Source organism: Melanostigma gelatinosum, assembly GCF_949748355.1.
Source record: "Melanostigma gelatinosum genome assembly, chromosome: 22".
Lineage (NCBI taxonomy): Eukaryota > Metazoa > Chordata > Actinopteri > Perciformes > Zoarcidae > Melanostigma > Melanostigma gelatinosum.
Window position 1 is genome coordinate 9,922,555 of NC_136655.1, and position 18,624 is coordinate 9,941,178.

The 18,624-nt window shown below is 41.5% G+C and overlaps 1 protein-coding gene across 1 annotated transcript; it reads right to left on the reverse strand.

Moving 5' to 3' along the window:
• Positions 1-1,028: 1,028 nt before the first annotated feature.
• Positions 1,029-6,399, reverse strand: ifrd1 (interferon-related developmental regulator 1). Its single transcript, XM_079294773.1, has 12 exons — positions 6,190-6,399; positions 4,860-4,964; positions 4,606-4,687; positions 4,079-4,203; positions 3,763-3,920; positions 3,615-3,665; positions 3,308-3,486; positions 3,117-3,225; positions 2,777-2,911; positions 2,456-2,584; positions 1,851-1,946; positions 1,029-1,658 (listed from the first exon to the last, which is right to left on the reverse strand). Exons 1-12 carry the CDS (start codon positions 6,218-6,220, stop codon positions 1,572-1,574), a joined length of 1,287 nt encoding a protein of 428 aa, XP_079150899.1. The 5' UTR covers positions 6,221-6,399; the 3' UTR covers positions 1,029-1,571.
• Between the last annotated feature and the right edge of the window lie 12,225 nt (positions 6,400-18,624).

The following is an 18,624-nucleotide window of genomic DNA, read 5'->3' on the forward strand; positions in this document are numbered from 1 at the left end:
GGTAATCCACCACCAGCAGGCCTACAATGACAATATCTATCACTTACTCAGGTTGCATGAGAATGCATTGTCCACCTTTTCACTCCGAAGACTGCAGCAAAGGAAATCATTTCATCCCAAACATCTTCATGAGGCGAAGGACTCTTCATGTAAACAGTAACTGCCAGTGCAATTTTGTTCAGTTTAAAGTTTAAAGTTTCAGTTTCAGTTTCAGTTTGGCTGAGGCAGTCACAGATATGGGGTTTGATGAAGAGGGAGGGCTAGAAGTCGAGGCTGATCGCTGTGTGGTACAGTTAATGGTTCAACTAAATAAAAACTTCTAAATGACATAATTAAAAGGTTAAATATAATATAATGAAAGTTAAAGATTAATAAAAGTGTATTTAAAAATGTAATGGAGTTTTTAAAAGGCTAAAGGACCCATTAAAGTCCTCCGTAAACAACCATCCTCTGAGAGAAAGCGTTGCTGCTTCCTCCTGAAAGCAACAATGTTTCACCTGAGGTCCGATGCTGCTGACTGAGAGTATCGATTGCAGGATGCCTGTGTGTGTGCACCAAACTCCTGGGTAACAGGTCAAACCTATTGATGGGACCATTTGTAGCTTTGTGACATTAACCTGTGTCATGAGATGCTCATATTTATGGACTATTTCATGGCCTTATTAAAGAAGCTTTCAAGTGGGACCCCCAGTGAGAAAATATACTGTGAACAATGAAGATAGAGGTGGGGAGTACTGCTCAGTCAGGCTCACTGTAATACCACTGTACCCTCGGCTGCAGGTTCCTCCGATATGTGGAAGTAGCAACAAATAAAAAGATTTCAAAGAGAAGCAGACTTTCGGTTCTCAAAACTCTCTTCTCCAGTGACATTCTTTTTCATGTCACTTCCCCAAAACCTCCTGCCATGTTGTGTTTGTAACAAAGCGGAATGATGCTTTGAGTAATATCCCCATAATGTTTTTGAACAACTAATCTGTGTCAGTTAAGTACATCTTGTGGAACAAACAAAAATGAGGGATCCATTTCTTACAGTTGTCATTTATTTCACCATCCCCGTTAACTTATATACCCAAAACTAAAAAGACACCACAATATTCACACAGGTTCTACAGAAATAACCCGCTGTGGGTTATCAAGGTAGTGAACTGGAAAATAAAGTCATGAAGGGGTTCGATCGGTCACTGAATGAACTAACTAGACCTACAAGGTGCAAGATAAATGCTGACAAGAAACATATAACTTAAGTTCAAAAAAACTAAAAACGGCCGCATTATGAATATAAACACAGCAGCAAACAAATACACTATATGTACAACACCACCGTTGATGCGTGGATACATTTAAGTTGTACAAAATCTACTGTTTGATTATCAAACACTCACCTCCTGTAGGTTTTAAAGGAGAAGATAAAAACAATGTGTCCACTACAGAGGGCGAGGGTTTAATATTCAAAAGACAGACTTCAAGAGAGGAGCAATGGACACAACGTCATGACAACTCATCTAAAAAGCAGGAAAGCCTGATAAATAGGGAATTAGAATGAAAACAAAATAAAAAAAAATTTAAAAGGGTTAAAATTCTCCCACATCCACCCTCTTGTCCCTGAACTTGCTTCTGGCTTTGGTCCGAGCCTTGAACGCAGCAGAGTTGTGCAGATGCTGGAACAGAGAGGCGGGAAAAAAATAAATCATTCAAAAGTAGAAAAAACAAGCTTCAAGTAGGTTTGATGTGAGAACATTTCCACACAGCAAGGTTTCAAAAAGAGAGACGCAAGACTTCTAAACACAAAAGGGATTTTGTTTTTAACACCACAACGTGAGAGTTGAAATAACCCGTGCACGTGCACGTACCCTTTCAAAGCGAGAGATCTTCATGGCCTTCATTGTGGCGGAATCAACCAACATAGGCGGTCCCAGTTCAAACACGTCTCTGATGAATTCATTTGCCTGAAGAGAAGTGAAGAAATAAAACTTTAAAGAAAATACTCCTACCAGCCACCACACAATACAAGCGTAATACAAAATCTGCGAGACACTAGTTTACCAATTTTAGATGGCATATTTTTGTTACGTGCTCTGTAATGTCAAATTATCTCATCTTCACTTGTGAAGTGTTGCACTTTTCCACAAGCACTGGCTTCCGGTCACAGTGCAGACTACTTTCCAACCAGCTATACGGAATGGCTTTTTTTTTTTTTCTCCTTCTGCAATCCGCAACAATATCCTAAATCAAGTTGTAAGAGTTGTCTTCCTGCATCAGGCAGGCCCACAGATCTTCATTGTCTTTTAGTGCTGTGTCAAGGCAGGAGAAAAGAGCTCCTGTTACATAGCATCCAACCCCACCCACACTCAGGATTCTGCAGTGCAATTTAAATGTCAACTCGCGAGCATTTCAATTTTCATTGACGCGTATATTTAACGCCATACCCCACTTATTTTAAAAAAAAAACGCATACCTGTAAGTGGTAGTTCATCCCAGAGCCCACAAACTCTCTGAAGGCATCATACGTCCTCTTTCGGACCCAGCTGTCGATGGTCATGCGCTCTGTCCCGAAGCGAATGGTCTCAGACTGGAAGTCACCCTCCTAGAACAATGTAGATGGAGGTGAGACAATGCCAGAAACAGATTCTTAAAATCGATAGCCGCAGTCCTCATAAGCCCTCTTTCTTTGTCCCAACTAAAGACACAGAATCGCTGGCTTGTTAAATCTAAGGCACCCAGGATAAGAGGAGAAAGACTCATCTCAAAAGTCAATTAAAACCCAGCAAACACCCACCTCAACAGCCTTGAGTACGTCTCTGAACACCGACCGCTGCTTCCTCTTGTCGGTCTTGGCTCGGTGCTTGTTACAGTCCGTGGCCAACGCGTTCAGTTTGTCACAAAGTTGCTCCCAGTCATCAAACTCAAACTCCTAAAAAAAAAAAAAAAAGGGCCAGAGAAAGAAATGCTGCATTCATGGCCAATGAAAAAAAAGCAAGGTGTCACACTAGACAGATGTCCGGATGAAGAGAAAATGTAAGGCAACAACAAAGACCAAACTACAGTCCCTGTTGCATCCAACAACAGTTATTTAGTCCCAATACTTGACTGTACTACATGAATGACTATGAACTCACTGAGTCCATGTCTCTGGCCAACTCAAAGAGCAGGGCAATCGTCTCCCCTGCAGCAATTCTCATGTTGACGTCCTCACTTTCCAGCAATCTCGGCAGTTTAGGCAGGTGTCTGCATCAGTAAAACAGAATAATGTGTGGTTAAGCTCACAAATGTAACTGAGACTTCGTGGGTCGACAGCAGTGGGTCTTACGTGCGCAGGATGTCTTTGAGCTGGTTGGCGGTGCAGATGGTGAGCAGCAGAGCCCAGGACAGCAGGGCGTTGGTGTGGAGCTGGCTCATCTGGGGATTGATCAGAGGACAGGTACCGTCCATCCTCGCATAGGACCGGGTGAACAGGTTCTCAAAGCACTCCATGGTGGCATGCACGTCCTAGAGAAACAAAGCAGCAGAGATCATATTAAACATGAGTTCAGCTGCCAGTGCTGATACCATCACCAATGAAACAAACAAGAGGTGTAAAACCACAGAAAAGATACCAAAAGAGATCAAGAACTCACCAAAATGTCATCTTCTGCAACTAAAGTACAGAGGCCCAGACTTGTCGCAACCTGTCGGGTAAACAGAGAGATTGGTTCTGTTAACTTTCCACAGTGTAAACACGTTTCAGAGAAGAAAAGCAAACAGACGACCACATCAGGTACTCACAGCCTGTCTGGCTTGTATGTTGGCTGATCCATCTGCCAGGATGTTTTTGAAGATGGGTTTCAGGGTCTTGAACACCTCCTCGCTCTCGATGCCCGAGCCCAGCTGGATACACAGCAGGCAGGCTAAAGAAGCTGCCGCTCGCTGCTCCTCTCCTTTGCCTGACAGCGAGAAGGGTGTGCATTAACGTTTCCCGTCTACTTTACCACATCATCCGGTAGATTTGGAACAAATCCTATTATAGTAAAATTACTTTCATGTCCTGATTTAAACTCAGTATTTCACCACTTCGAGAGCCACTCATTAGTTATTCCGGTACCTTTCTTGAGGCAGCGTTCAATGCTGTCTGTGATGGTCATCCTTCTCTCCGAGATGAACTCGTACAGGATCCGTGTGGCCATTGCCGTCTTAAGCCCATCCAGTGCGCCTTGTCTGGTCTTAGCACTGAGGAAAGGGATGCTAACATTCATTATTGCAATAACGCAGATCATTATCTGTCTCCTTCCGTATGAAGAAATACTGACGATGCACTGTTAAGTGCATGTGCTAAACACCCTCTGCTTTAGCCAATAGCTTGGCGTTAAAGTGATTGAAAGAAAGTAGATCAATTTTAAAAGCAAAAGTTTCTAATAGGTTAGTCTAAGTAAATACAACAGTTAAGTCTATATGAAATAAACTAACAAAAAGGGCCTAACACACACACACACACACACACACACACACACACACACACTCTGCACAGACATGTTGCAGCCTGCGTACCAAGAATAGATAACATGTGCGTGTAGCACATGTTATCTATTCTTGGTACGCAGAACTGTTGAAAAGCAGTTAGTATTTGATTACCTCTTATCAACAGTGCTGTCTATGAACCCCTTCAGCTTGTACTGGAGGTCCTCCTGGGCTGTGTCCTCACTGGCCTCTCCACCTGGAAATGCCACAAGATGTAGACACTTGCCTGATATGCTTCACAGTATTGGTACGTGTTACTGGTCACAAAACATTGGATGAAGTGCACTTTTCGGAGGTCCTAAAAACAAAAAAACAGCCGTTTTACTCAATACGTTGCCTGATAATATACAATACATACACAAACATACCTTCATCCGCAACACTGGCGGTGTCACTGAAGCTGCTGCAGTGACTGAGTGTCTCAATGGAGGCATCCTCATCACTGAAAGGATGCACATTTCCATGTTGCCCCCCTGTAAACAAAAAAAGAGACCCATAAGCACAGAAAATATATTTTTGCCTAATCAAAATAAAGTGTGTTCGTACAGTGCAGCTGGTCCGGTTAAGCCCGTTATGTAACCACACAGTTACTGTGGCAAATGCTGCAGTTATCTAATCTATAGTCATGTCCTTTGCGCGCCTTACCCTGCTGTACGGTTCATTATCTCGTAGGAGAATGCACCATGTTGCCAAGGTAAACGAACACTATGTTCAGGTTGGAGGGTCATGGGTCAACATGGCTGAATTCTCTGACAATCTGCTACAGGAAACGCTCTCAGGAGCAAAGCTACTGTTCTCTGTCTACTCTGGTCTGACCTGAATTTACCTCTGGGAGACATGCTGGTGAAGCGCATCACTGTAATAACATGTCCTAAAGTAGTCACGACCATGAATTAAAGTACTCCAATACCTCCAGTGATGACAGACTCATAGGAAGCACTGTCGGCTGATTTTAAAAGGCCATTTTAACCGCCATTTTAACAGAGGCTATTTATGAGTGTTTACGTGGACTCTCCCCACACGATAGCTGATTTCTGGGAACCGGGCGCCGCCTCTTTACCAGCCCGCTCTCTCGAGTCCAAAATGTCCACCTTGTGTCGCTAAACGATAATAACAAACAGGCTAGCGGTTATCCGGCATTAAACATGCTAAGTTAACGTCACAAATTCGGCTAAAGATTATTTGAGGTCAATCTTTAGACAAGCCGGCCTTACTTTACAGAGTTCGAGCTAACGTTTAGCTAACACATATACATATATATTCAATTATTAGACCCACAATAGGTTATTTAATGGTCCACCGAGGCAATAGTCAGACCAAACTATGTCACGTCGTCACATAAGTATGTGGATTATATAAATTACCTTTACCTTGCTAGTGGGAAGTTGACATTAGCTAGCGCTAGCAGACGTTAGCTTGTAGCGTACGCTATAACGTTAATAATTTATGATCATCATTAAACTAGTGTGCCAATGAACATGAAGGATATTGTCGTATGATAGCACATATTTGCAAAAGGGATGCTTTGTGTGAGCATGTCTAGTTAGCTTTGTATTTTGACGTAGGCCAGCCTCTGACGTTTGTAGTCCTGACTATAACCCGTTCAACTCTACACAATGGGCTGAAAACACGAAAAGAACTACAACTACCTTTAGCAAATGAGCAGGGCCAATGCAATGCGGCCGCTCGCTTACTTACCCCTGCTATTCTTCTTCTTGGTCCTCGGCATTTTATGCAGATAAACGTGTAGTTTTGATAAAAAATCACCCAATACACGAACAGATTTTACTATATTGTCTCGTAAAATGAAAATATTCCCGTGGCACAGCGGATAAAAAGGAATTGAAGGCGATCTGGGAAATAAACTGTTGACCGAGACGATACATTTTCCCTCATAAACCAGGGTTGCGTAAGAAGAGGGCGGCTCCGAGTATTTATACCGGCTGACATGTCACGAGCAGGTTTCCCGGCATCTCCGACCAATCCGGGAACAGCAGCATGCGTCGCGTGTGTTCGCGCGTGATGTAGGGCACAAAGTGTATTTCCTTATTAAAGTGAGGTGTGTATCTGATTATGGTCATAACAGGTTTACAGTGGCGGCTGGCCAATAGAGGGCCATGGGGCCTGGCCCCACCTTGAGCCACACAAGAAAAGAAATAATAATAAATGATATAAATTGTCAATATTTGTGTTTTTGAACTGTGGAATGTACCCAGTAATATGTGTAAAATATGATATCTGCTTTTCCTGCTCGTTTGCTCGTCCTCTCCGCCTGTCTGCTCGTGCTCTCCGCCTGTGTGCACGACAAGTCTCAGAACTTCTTCTTCTTCTTTAAATTTGATTGGCGGGTCGCAACCAACTTGTATAGGTGCATACCGCCACCTACTGTACCGGAGTGTGCAGTTTCAGGGTAACCTTTTCTTCACTGTTTCCAACTAAATCCTACGGTCTAATCCGGTTTCTTTAAGAAATCGCAACAGTGCTCTGCAGCACTCCCGCCATTCTCCGTCCACTGCCAGAACTCCCTCCAAACTCCACTTCCGTCCCAACTGACATATTTTTTGCTTCAAGATGTTCCTGTCTGAATTGTATCTTTGACATTTCAGGATAACATGCTCCACATCTTCCGTAACATTACAAATAGTGCACTTATCTGAGTCCATTTTTGCCATCAAATACAGCATTGAGTTAAGTCCTGTATGTCCGAACCTTAACCTTGATAGTATGACCTCCTCTCTTCTATACTTCCCTTTGTATGTCTTCACATTTATGGATTTCTGAATGTTATAATAATGTCTTCCTTTGTTATCGTTGTCCCACTTCTTCTGCCATAACTCCCGTCCTGCCTCTCTTATTCATGCTTTAGCTTCCCCCTTTCCAAAAGGTATTTTCAATATCTCCTCTTCTTTTAGTATCAGTGCTCTCTTTGCAATCATATCTGCTCTCTCATTGCCCTCCACACCTACATGAGCAGGAACCCAGCAAAATTGAACATTAATTCCCAGTCTTTGAAGTCTCAACATTATCAGAGATATTTCCATCACTAAATCCTCTCTAATTGTTTGTTTTGTCTTCAGGCTGTTTAAAGCTGCAGCAGAATCTGAACAGATGACCACTCTCTCAGGCCTGACCTCTTCTACCCATTGCAGTCCCAAGATTGTTGCAATAATTTCAGCTGTAAAGACAGACAATCTGTCATTAATTTGTTTGCATATTGTCACACTAAATTCTGGTATGAATACCCCTGATCCCACGTGTCCATTCCCGTTATCTTTAGATCCATCTGTATAAATCTGCATATAGTTATAATAATTATTATTGATGTATACTTGAGTCTGATGTCCAATGTCATACAATTTTCTTTCCATCCATTTTTTCCTCTCTTCTATGAGTGTTAAATCCACATTGTGCACTGGTAGTATCCACGGAGGAACATTTCCCCATATTACATTGGGCCCATACTCTAACCCAGTTAACCCGTATTCTTTGGCTGTTGCACTGATTGTCCAACCAAACCCTTTGCCTTTACTTTGGGTGTATTCCCAGCATTCATACAGCACATTTGTTACGGGAAGTTCCTCTGCAGATCCCTTTAACTTCACCCAATATGCCAGAGCTAGTTTTGCTTGTCTTAGGCTTAATGGCAGTTCGTCAGCTTCTGCCAGAAGTGCGTTGTTTGGGGTAGATTTAATTGCACCTATACTAAGTCTTAGAGCTCTGAACTGAATTCTATCTAATGCTAGTAATGTACTCTTGGCAGCTGTTCCATAAACCATACATCCATAATCTATACATGCTCGTATAATAGCCCTATAAATGTCCATTAGTGACCGTTTATCTGCTCCCCATTGATGTCCAGAAACTGCTCTCATAACATTGAGCACCTTTTTACATTTAGTTTCAATATGCTTAATATGAGTTCTCCACAAACATTTTTCATCAAACCATAAGCCTAAATATTTAAACTCTGTCACCCTCTCCATACTTTGGCCATATAATTTCAGATGAGTATTGCTTATATTTCTCTTTCTGGTAAATAGCATGGAGCAAGACTTATCAACAGACATCTTACACCCCCAGTCATACGACCACTTTTCAACATTGATAATAGCCTTTTGAATTTTACTGATCACATGGCTAATATTTCTTCCCCTTTTCCAAATTGCTCCATCATCGGCATATAGCAAGGAGCCAATATCTCTGTCAATGTCCATAAAGACGTCATTTATCATAATATTAAATAATATAGGGCTAATAACACTACCTTGGGGGATCCCATTTACTATAGTAAATTCTTCAGACACGGCAGCTCCAACTTTTACCTTGAATGATCGACCAGACAAAAAATCCAATATCCAGTTATACATCCTTCCACTAATACCTATTTTATGCATTTTAATCAATAGGCCCTCTCTCCACATGGAGTCATATGCTTTCTCAATATCAAAATAGACTATAGCCATAATCTCCTTCATACTTATTGCTTTCTCTGCCTCGTTGCTAACTTTTATCAATGCGTCAAGTGTCGATCTACCTTTACGAAAGCCATTCTGCGATTTATTTAGCAAGCCACTTTGCTCTATAAAATAAGTGAATCTGCTCGTGATGATCTTTTCCATCCACTTGCACAAATGAGATGCCAGTGCTATTGGTCTATAATTGCCAGCATTCGCTAGGTCTTTACCAGGTTTACCAAAAGGTAGAATCAAAGCACTCTTCCAGCTGCTTGGCATTACACCTTCCCTCCAAATCACATTAAACAATTTACAAATAATTTCCAAGGCTTCTTCTTTGTCGAAATATAGCGTAGCACAGTTGGTCTTGACCTGGAGCAGTATACCCACTTCCCTCCAACGCTGTTTTCAGCTCCTGTATTGAAAACTCCATATCAAGGGGTGTTCCTTCATTGCCCCTTTTCTTTCTAACTTCTGTATGTGCTGCTAAAATGTCTTCTTTTCTCTGTCTATGCCTCTCGTGTAAATGACTTCCGCGATGAACATTTGCAAACTTCTTCCCCAATCACGCAGCTTTCTCCTCATTTGTAATTGCCCGATATTCTCCGTCTATCAAAACTGGGATTTTAATTGACTTTCTTTTCCCACTCATCTTTTTGATCATCGCCCAAACATCACGTAACTCTATTTCTCTTCCAATAGCTGAACAGAATTGCCTCCATGCATTCCTCTTTGATGACTTAATAACTTTCCGTACGACCGCTCTCTTTCTTTGATAATCGATCAGATTATCTTGGGTCAAAAGACTTCTTAATTTATAGGCACGATTTCTTTCTTTAATGGCATTTTTGCATTCCTCATTCCACCATGGAACCATTTTCTTTTTCCCATTCACCTTACTCTTAGGAATGCATATTGATGCAGCACCAATAATCATAGCGGTCACTGCTCTCGAACAGCTGTCCACATTATTCTCAACAGATATTTCTTCCCATGACTTCCTACAACATTCTTTAAATTTTCCCCAGTTAGCTTTAGGAAAACAGCATCTTTCTATTATATTACCCTTCTGAGTAAAGATATCACAATTTAATGAGCACCATATAGGATAGTGATCACTCCCCATATTAGATTCATTCATTGTATTCCATTCACACAAATTACTCGTATTTCCTGAGACTAATGTAAGATGTAAGCAGGATACTGAGTTTCGAGTAATCCTGGTACTGCTTCCATCATTATGACAAATTAATGATCTCCTCTATAAATTCTTCAACTACCCCTCCGTTGGGATCAGTGACCTCACTTCCCCATAATGTATTGTGAGCATTAAAATCTCCACACCAAATTTCTCTTTTTCCAATATTTCCTGATATCTCGTGAAACATTTCCATCGATAGCTTTTTACAAGGATTATAGAAGTTCACAAACTTTATATCTCCTCTTGGACTACATACTTCTATCATAATACATTCATACTGTTCTGGAACAGTTGATGCTTTCATTGTATTAATTTACTTTATGCAACGAACACTGTGATGACAGGGCTTTGTGACGCAGTTGATGCTTTCATTGTATTCATTTACTTTATGCAACGAACACTGTGATGACAGGGCTTTGTGACGCAGTTGATGCTTTCATTGTATTCATTTACTTTATGCAACGAACACTGTGATGACAGGGCTTTGTGACGCAGTTGATGCTTTCATTGTATTCATTTACTTTATGCAACGAACACTGTGATGACAGGGCTTTGTGACGCAGTTGATGCTGTCATTGTATTCATTTACTTTATGCAACGAACACTGTGATGACAGGGCTTTGTGACGCAGTTGATGCTGTCATTGTATTCATTTACTTTATGCAACGAACACTGTGATGACAGGGCTTTGTGACGCAGTTGATGCTGTCATTGTATTCATTTACTTTATGCAACGAACACTGTGATGACAGGGCTTTGTGACGCAGTTGATGCTGTCATTTTATGAATCTAATGGATGCTGTGATTAGAGGACTGTGATGCAACCAATAGCCCTCTGCTGCAGATATGCTCATATTATAAATTGCATTAAAAACTGTGATTATAACCTCATGTGAATGCAGTCCTTTGAGAAACAATGCAGACCATGGATTTATTCGCCTTGGAGAATATGTACAATCTTCTTGTATGTTGTATGTGCTAAAGTAGACAACACAACAGAAACGCATAACAAAATAACAGCAACTGAATTATTATGACTGTCAGAGATGCATTTATGGCCCATTTTTATGTCAATTTCTTAATGGTGTTGTCATAAATATGGATATTTAAATGTTGTTCAGTCTTTCTGTTCTTAGGTGCCTTTGCAAAGTTCTACTAGCAACATCTAAATCTGTATATACAAATGATATAAATTAGCAGTACACCGGATATGGACACAGTGTCCAATATAATACAATCCAAAGCTTCATGGTTCACGCTCTGTGATCATTGCCCGTAATGTGATGGATTTGGGATGAGGATGGATGATGTCTATGCCTTTCAGAGGAGAGCAATTGATTGGAACTGTCCAAAAGTCTGCTTAAAGTTGTCTTCTTTTTGCGGAGTGTGAATGAAGGTAAATGCAACCATTAACATTTGTTCACCAGTGCAAGGGTGTTTCATATTTCTTTCTTTCAGAAGAAAGCGATATAAAAGAGGTTCAACCCAGCACTGCTTCAGTCTTGTTGCTTTATTTGCAGAGGTACAAAGAGTAAAATTGCAAGAGAGAATCAATTCCAGTTGACCACAGTTTCACACACATACCGCAATTAGTGACAATTGCAGTAGACATCTCAAGGATGAATGCATTGTATCAATTCCTTTTAGCTCATGAACTGAGTTATAAAGTTTCGAGATCATTTTAATCTTCAATTTAATTCCAAGCAAAGTTATTGAAATATTCATTTGGCCAAATATCTGAAGAGTTACTTGTGTCTTGTTCTGCGGGAACTGATACACATACCTGAAGAAGATAGATTCATTATTGTGTCACTGATAATAAGGCCATTCAGTGGCATTGATAATAATCGCTGGTGCATTTTAATTTTGTAATCTAGCCAAATGGGAAGTTGGGACATTTCCTCAACTATGTGGGACAATGAGTATCAGTAACACATAAGCTTCCTGGACAGCAAAAGACAGGCACAAGTCCAATATCTGTACTCCAGCTGTCATGTTGGAGTTTCCTGGTTTTTGGAATTGTTTTGAAGTTGTTCGTGAGACACTGTTTTTTAAGGTCTCCCCATTATTCTCTCCATCACTAGGTACGTATGTAAATGTACTTTATCTTCTGTACACAGATGTACAACATAAGCTCTTCTTTCACACACATACACTGCTTTGTCCATGAAGCGAACTTGGTACAGCTTGTTTAATCTTGTGTTTTTTAGTTTCATCTCTCTACAGCGAATACGGGACAGCATCTGATAAGCACAGTTTCCACTAAATTGTCCTGCTGCCTAAAGTCCAAGTGAGCGTTTATCAAATCTTGGCCTGACGACGAGCTGAGATTGAATCATTCCAGTTAATTATCTTTTCTGGCTTTTGTTCTTTCCGTCACTCCGCATTTTGCTTGACAGAACAGAAATAGTTCATTCCTTTTCACACAAGAGGAAAATCTCACAGATGCAGCCTCCATGCTGCCATTCCCACGGCCCAACTGTCAGCAGCGTATACTTGCCAGCTCAGACCTGACAAACATCAGAATATACAGGCCTGCAGAATTCAAAGCTGACTTTCATATTCCATGCACCTGGTGGCTATCGGGAGCTGAAACAGAACACATGATTGATTGATTTTTTTAGTTTTTTATCGCGTAGTTGTCAGTTTAGATCGTATTTTCTTTGGAGAAGCAACATGCCTTGATGCACAAGCACTCCTAAAACGTGGGCGGGTGGACTCTAAAACACATTCAGCAATTTGTTTCAATCTTTACTTAACCAAATATATCCTGCCAAAGGAAGATATCCCTCTCCATCCTGCCAAGACAACAAGAAAGTTCCACACGATCAACATATTACCATGTACGAAAATAGCGAGAGTAAATTGTATCTGCTTAATCACTTCAGCAGTGGCCATGACAACATGATGTATGACTTGAAATCCAAGCACAGGCAGCGCCACATAATCCTTCATCGTGGGGTGAAGTACAGAAAGAAAGATGTGGAGTTCCATAAAACAGTGGAGCCAAAAGTTTTGAAAACTTTTTGAAAACCACTGCTCAGTAATTGCAAAGATGAAAGGGATGCACAACAAGTACATTTGTATTCACATTGCAGACAATCATCCAGACTAACTGTGACATGAAAGACATTGACAATATAGCAATAGAACAATGATGTGACCTTTCTTTGTACTTCCCTTTGTGCATGGAGCGGTGTGCTCTCGTGAATATTTGAGGTGGCAAACATTTTTTTATCCTCAAGATGGCCCACTGCAAGACTGTACTCCATTCTAGAAGAGGCTGTATGTAGCCCTGAGGGAACTGGGCATGCGGACTGGACTGCTGCTCTGTTAGCTTGAATAATTTATTTTGTGTGAAGCTGGGGTGTGTTAAGTGGACACTATGACAAATAGTGTGAGGTCAAATGGTAGAATATGTGCTAAATAATGTTTAAAGAGACATTCCTTGATTTTTAAAGGGGTTCAAAAGTGGCCCCCAAATCTAATTTGTTAACTGTAGGGTTTGAGCAATATAGCAAACTCAGAGAGCTGTGAGTTGAAAAAAAAAAGAAAAGCTGGCAAAAGGTTTTTAATGATGTCCACAAACACACTCACAGTGAAAGGTGCTTGTAATATTTAACCTATTTGCCACTCTTTGCCACTAGGGGGAGCCATTCTGTTTGAAATTCAAAGGACACGCTGCTCTCACTGCAATAGAGCAAGTGAAATTCCAAGAGATGCTTCTTTTTTGTATCCATCATTTATTGAGTCAGTGAACTGTGCTCACTGCTGAGCTGGGCCTTGCTTTAAACGTTTATCGGGTTGAAGCATGCGATGTAAAATATCAAACAGCCAAACCAGTTAGAACATCTGTAAAAAGTTGCATTTCAAAATGTTTACTGGGTAGTGGGGAAAAAAAACCATGTTATATTGAGAATAGTGGGAACTGGTTCATGCAAAGTCTAAGCAATGTGTAGTGAAAAAAAGAGAGAGAAATCACCTGCCAGTTTACCAGTGTGGGAGTGAAGGAAAAACAGAGCAGCCCAGTGTAACCTCACTCAGCATGCCTGACACGTTGCATCAGCGGGCACCAGCCCTGACCAACCTCATGCCACAGGAATACAGATCGTTACCATCATAACAGATAGCAGGGAGCGAGAGAGAGAGAGAGCTGACAGCAGATAATGGAAGATATCTGAATATGCATTTCATGTGCAATACTGCTGTTTTTAAATAATTCATAGATGACATGGCCTGGAGCAATGTGGTGAGGCTGCACGGTGTTAAGCCTGTCGGGGGGGGGGGGGGGGTGAGCTAGGATAGGGAATGATGTCGGGTCTGTGTTGATGGAAACACGACATCAAAAGCTTAGCACGGGTGATTTTTCACAAACCTGAAAGAGTTCTCTTTGAAATTTAGCGGTGTGCCTTTCTCTTCCTTTCCTCGTCACTTGCCGTACACAGGCCTCCATATATCTAGAGGTGAAGTGGCTCTCGCGTGTTCCACATCCTCAACTATCTGGCAGTTAGAATTTTTAACCAAGAAAGGTGCGTACTGTAGTTTGTTTGTGCACGTGATGTTTAGATGTGCATATTCAGCATTTATTCTGCACATGCTATATACAAAACATACGGTTCGATAGTATTGTGAATATAAAGGTGCCGCTGGTGCAGCCGGTTAGCTTAGCTTGACACAAAGACTGGAAGCGAGGGGAAACAGCTAGCCTCCATCAATACCAACCAGTCTCCTAAAGTCTCCGCTGGTTGGCAACCTCACGATGAAACTCAAGGAAGTCGCTGACGCTGGCAAGAAATAGTCCGTTGTAAAATGACACCTCGTGGTTTTTTACATTTTTGTTTTGTACAGATTCAACAATATTAGACATGAAGTGTTCATTTTTGAGCTTTAGAGGAGATGGTAGCTTTGGTCAAAGCCATTCTAGCTGTTTCCCCCTGTTTCCTTTCTTTATGCTGACTGTGTGCTGGATATAGCTTTATATTGACTGAATATATGAACTGAATTTTCCCCCAAAAATAGTTTTGCATTCCGTTTTCCCACAGGGATCAGGGCCTTTCTGTCTCGCCATAACGGTACCGATTGTGTGAATGCTCCAAACAAACAAACTTGTATACATACCTGTATACATGCCACAGTATCATTTGGCATCAACTCCACTTGGCAATCACTAAAATTCATATTATTTATCAAAAATCCAGCTCTGTTCAGGAAATAACAACAACTGCTGGTTGATAGAGGCAGGGTGCTTAAATTAGAGCACCCAGCTCCTAATTACAGCCTGTTAGTCACTGGCTGAATCCAATACTCATTCCCCTCATTTTGTTGTTTTGAGAGGGGTTTAGCCCTTTATCAGACAGCTTAATATGACAGCTAGGCTATACGCTTGTCTTTGTAATTACCTCTCCAATCATGCACACATTTGTCTTACTGGCTCATATTTTTCAATCTCAATCCATTAACCTCCAGAGAGAGAGAGAGAGAGAGAGACCACAACCACGCGTGTAACCTTTGCCCCTCCATTTTCCTGGAACACACTGTATAGCACAGTGTGTGAAGAGAGATGTTCAGCATGTGACTCATCACCACAGCTTCTGCTGAGGTGGTATAAGGGTGATGGCAGAGGCTGAATATTAGAGCGTCTGTGACCTCTTTCAGGGAAGACCAACTTGCCCTGCAGTTGTTTTGACTGTGAATAAAAATGGATGACCCTAGCGCATCAAAGACGGTAAAGAAAAGAAAAAAAGAGAGAGTAGGGAAGGTCAGTCAAAAACACCTGTATGCAACTCTGCTCTGCCTTTTCATCTCAACTTCAAACCTAATCGCACTCTCAGCAGAAAGTCACTGGGTCACAGTTCCTCTTTAAATAAATATTTTCAAATTTGTTCGCCAGGCAGTCATCCATTTACACAACGGGATCAATTCAAATTTTTCAAAGCCATCCACCTTCGACTGGCGCTGCTGGCACTGGGTCTACTGCAGTAAGAAGTGGCCTAAAGGTTATTAGGGCCCGAGCACCGACGTAGTCGGAGCGGAGGACCTATTGTTATTCTGATGTTTCTTATTATTTATTTTTTGGTGTTTCGTCGCAAAAAGGAGGTGCTTGGGAAACTGCAAAGTTTTCGAAATTTAAGCAGGATTATTAAAAGGGTTTGTGGGTTTGTGGGCACACCATGAGAAAATGACTTCTCTGATCTAAATATCAGCAAACTAAGATGCTTGGAGAGCAAAAGTTAGATAACAGTGTGTTGTCTTCATGCGAATCAGGTTAAATGTTACAATGAATGCTTCACACTACAAAGTTACAGAAGAGCTTAAAATGATTCAATTAAAGTGTTCAAGTAAAAGCAAATGGCACTACTGTTCTGTTAACTTTCATGCAAGTCCAAATGCAATCAGCAGGACACTGCAGGGAGTTGAACCCCATCCCAGTAAACTGACAGTCTGTCATGTTACAAACACTGAAGCACACATTCACACACATTAATTTTCTTAATGAGCTTTAAAGGCTTACGTTTATGATCGTATCGGAGGTACACTCAAAACATTTGAGGCTTAAGACCTGGCAACATGATCTTGCTACTCTGCTGCTCGACGCAGGAAATATCATCTGATTCGTGCACGCAGTGTATGATGGTCACTGAAATGCATGGCCACGTCGAACCAGAGAGATGCCAGTACCCTCGATGTGCGTGAAGTTGCGAGGGCCCGATCAATGCTGCTTGCAGCTTTAATTGTAAGGTGAGCTTTACCTTGTATGCTTTGAGCAAGTGGTTGGAAGCATCAATTTACTGCTGAATCTGAACGACAATCTGCAATGGAAGCATTTTCACTCCAGGTATAGGCTTATCTGAGTCCTGGGGAAAATCCAATAAGTCCCACAAGCACATACTCGAGCACACACACACACACACACACTCGCAAAGCTGATAAGGTAAAGTCGTTGTCATCTGGCCATCTGATTAAGTAGATCAAAACACATTTGGTGGCTTGTTGTGGCCCTGATGGCTTTGCTTGGGGAGGTAAATGGCAGACCTTGTCTGAAGGTAGCCGCCATTTCCCACCTACAGTTGTGGTCCAAAATACTGTAGTATATTGTTAACACCAGCAAAAACACACCAACCACTCAGAGGCAGCAAGATCCACAACGCCAGCTCAGCCAGGCGTATTTTCACCTGTTGTAAAGCATGTTTCACAAATGTTTGTTTTTTCATTGTCGATTTGGCCAAGTCCTTGAAACAACACAACAGCTGCTTGGATGCGAGGTCCAATTTTGAAGGTTTCAACAGACAGATAGACCAAGAGAGCCCTGGGCATTGGTTCAATAGAGGGCTGAGCGACCAGACAGCTTATTCAATTCCATTTCCTCAGAAAAGCCCCTTTTCTTATTATAGGACTTTCCTCGCTTCCCCATCGGTTGGACAGATTGTGGAAAAGGATGGAAGAAAAGCATGTGAAATAAGTTCCGACATCCTTTCTAAAAGGTTCACGTGGGAGGCGGCCGGTGAGTGCAGCCACCCGGAGAGGCGAGCTGAATGAATTGTTTGAAGTTATAACACTGTTCAGTGATGAGCTCAAAACTGTTTTACTAATTTTCAAAAAGATAATCTTCCCAGTTACCCTATAAGGTTGACATCTGAGTTATTACATGATACATACTATGTCGGTTTTCCCTTTTAAATCAAACACTGTACGTGAATTATGCTGGAGTCTGCGTATGTCTGTGCAGGCAGCAGCCTCCCAGACAATGGAATCCCAACTAAAGAGGACATTATGCCCAAAGGCTATTCAAACAGGCAGACGATCTATTGGGGAATCTCGAGCGCTGGATGACTTCACCTCAGTTTTATACGCTAGCCTGCATCTTGTGCAACATTTCTTTTCATTTGCACAATTCTCCGCTTCTCTTTTTCTCTTCTTTTTCTGTCTGTGCATGTGCCTGTGGGGAGGAAAAACAAACAAACAGGATATTACAGTGCCTATCGACCCGTGTGGTATTATTTGTACCATCAGAGCCGAAAAACATACAACCTCTCTCTGTTTTTACCTGGAGTTAAAATCCAGATGCAGATGAAAGACACATATGAGAGGCCTGAAAGTTTGATCTTTGCAACATGTTTGTCCATGTGTCACTCCTGTTGAGGCGCTAAAGAAGTCCACTCTGCTTACTCAGTGCCCCGTCATGTTAAATGTTATTTCTTACAACAAAACATTAGAAACATAAAGCTAGTATTTCATGTGAGATAAGCTTGGCCTGTGTTAGATCTCTGAGACTCGAGACATGGCTTTGTTGTGTGGCTTTGCATCCGTTCAGGGCTATGAGGGCTGCCTCTGTTTCCCATACCACACAGCGTCAACGCACCTGCACTCGCCATGCAGAGGACGTCTAGTGTGAATCCATTTTGGAGCCCACAATAATCCATTTTAAAGGAGGGACAGTTAACGGATTGTTTAATCATGGAGCCCTAAAGCCCAGTGTCA

What these genes read in the sequence shown, in the direction of transcription:
- ifrd1 (XM_079294773.1), bottom strand. Translation starts at nt 6,220, where the DNA reads ATGCCGAGGACCAAGAAGAAGAATAGCAGGG. An exon ending in CAAGAAGAAGAATAGCAGGG is followed by an intron (nt 4,965 to 6,189) that starts GTAAGTAAGCGA and finishes TTTTGTTTACAG; the next exon opens with GGGGGCAACATGGAAATGTG. An exon ending in ACGTACTCAAGGCTGTTGAG is followed by an intron (nt 2,585 to 2,776) that starts GTGGGTGTTTGC and finishes ACATTGTTCTAG; the next exon opens with GAGGGTGACTTCCAGTCTGA.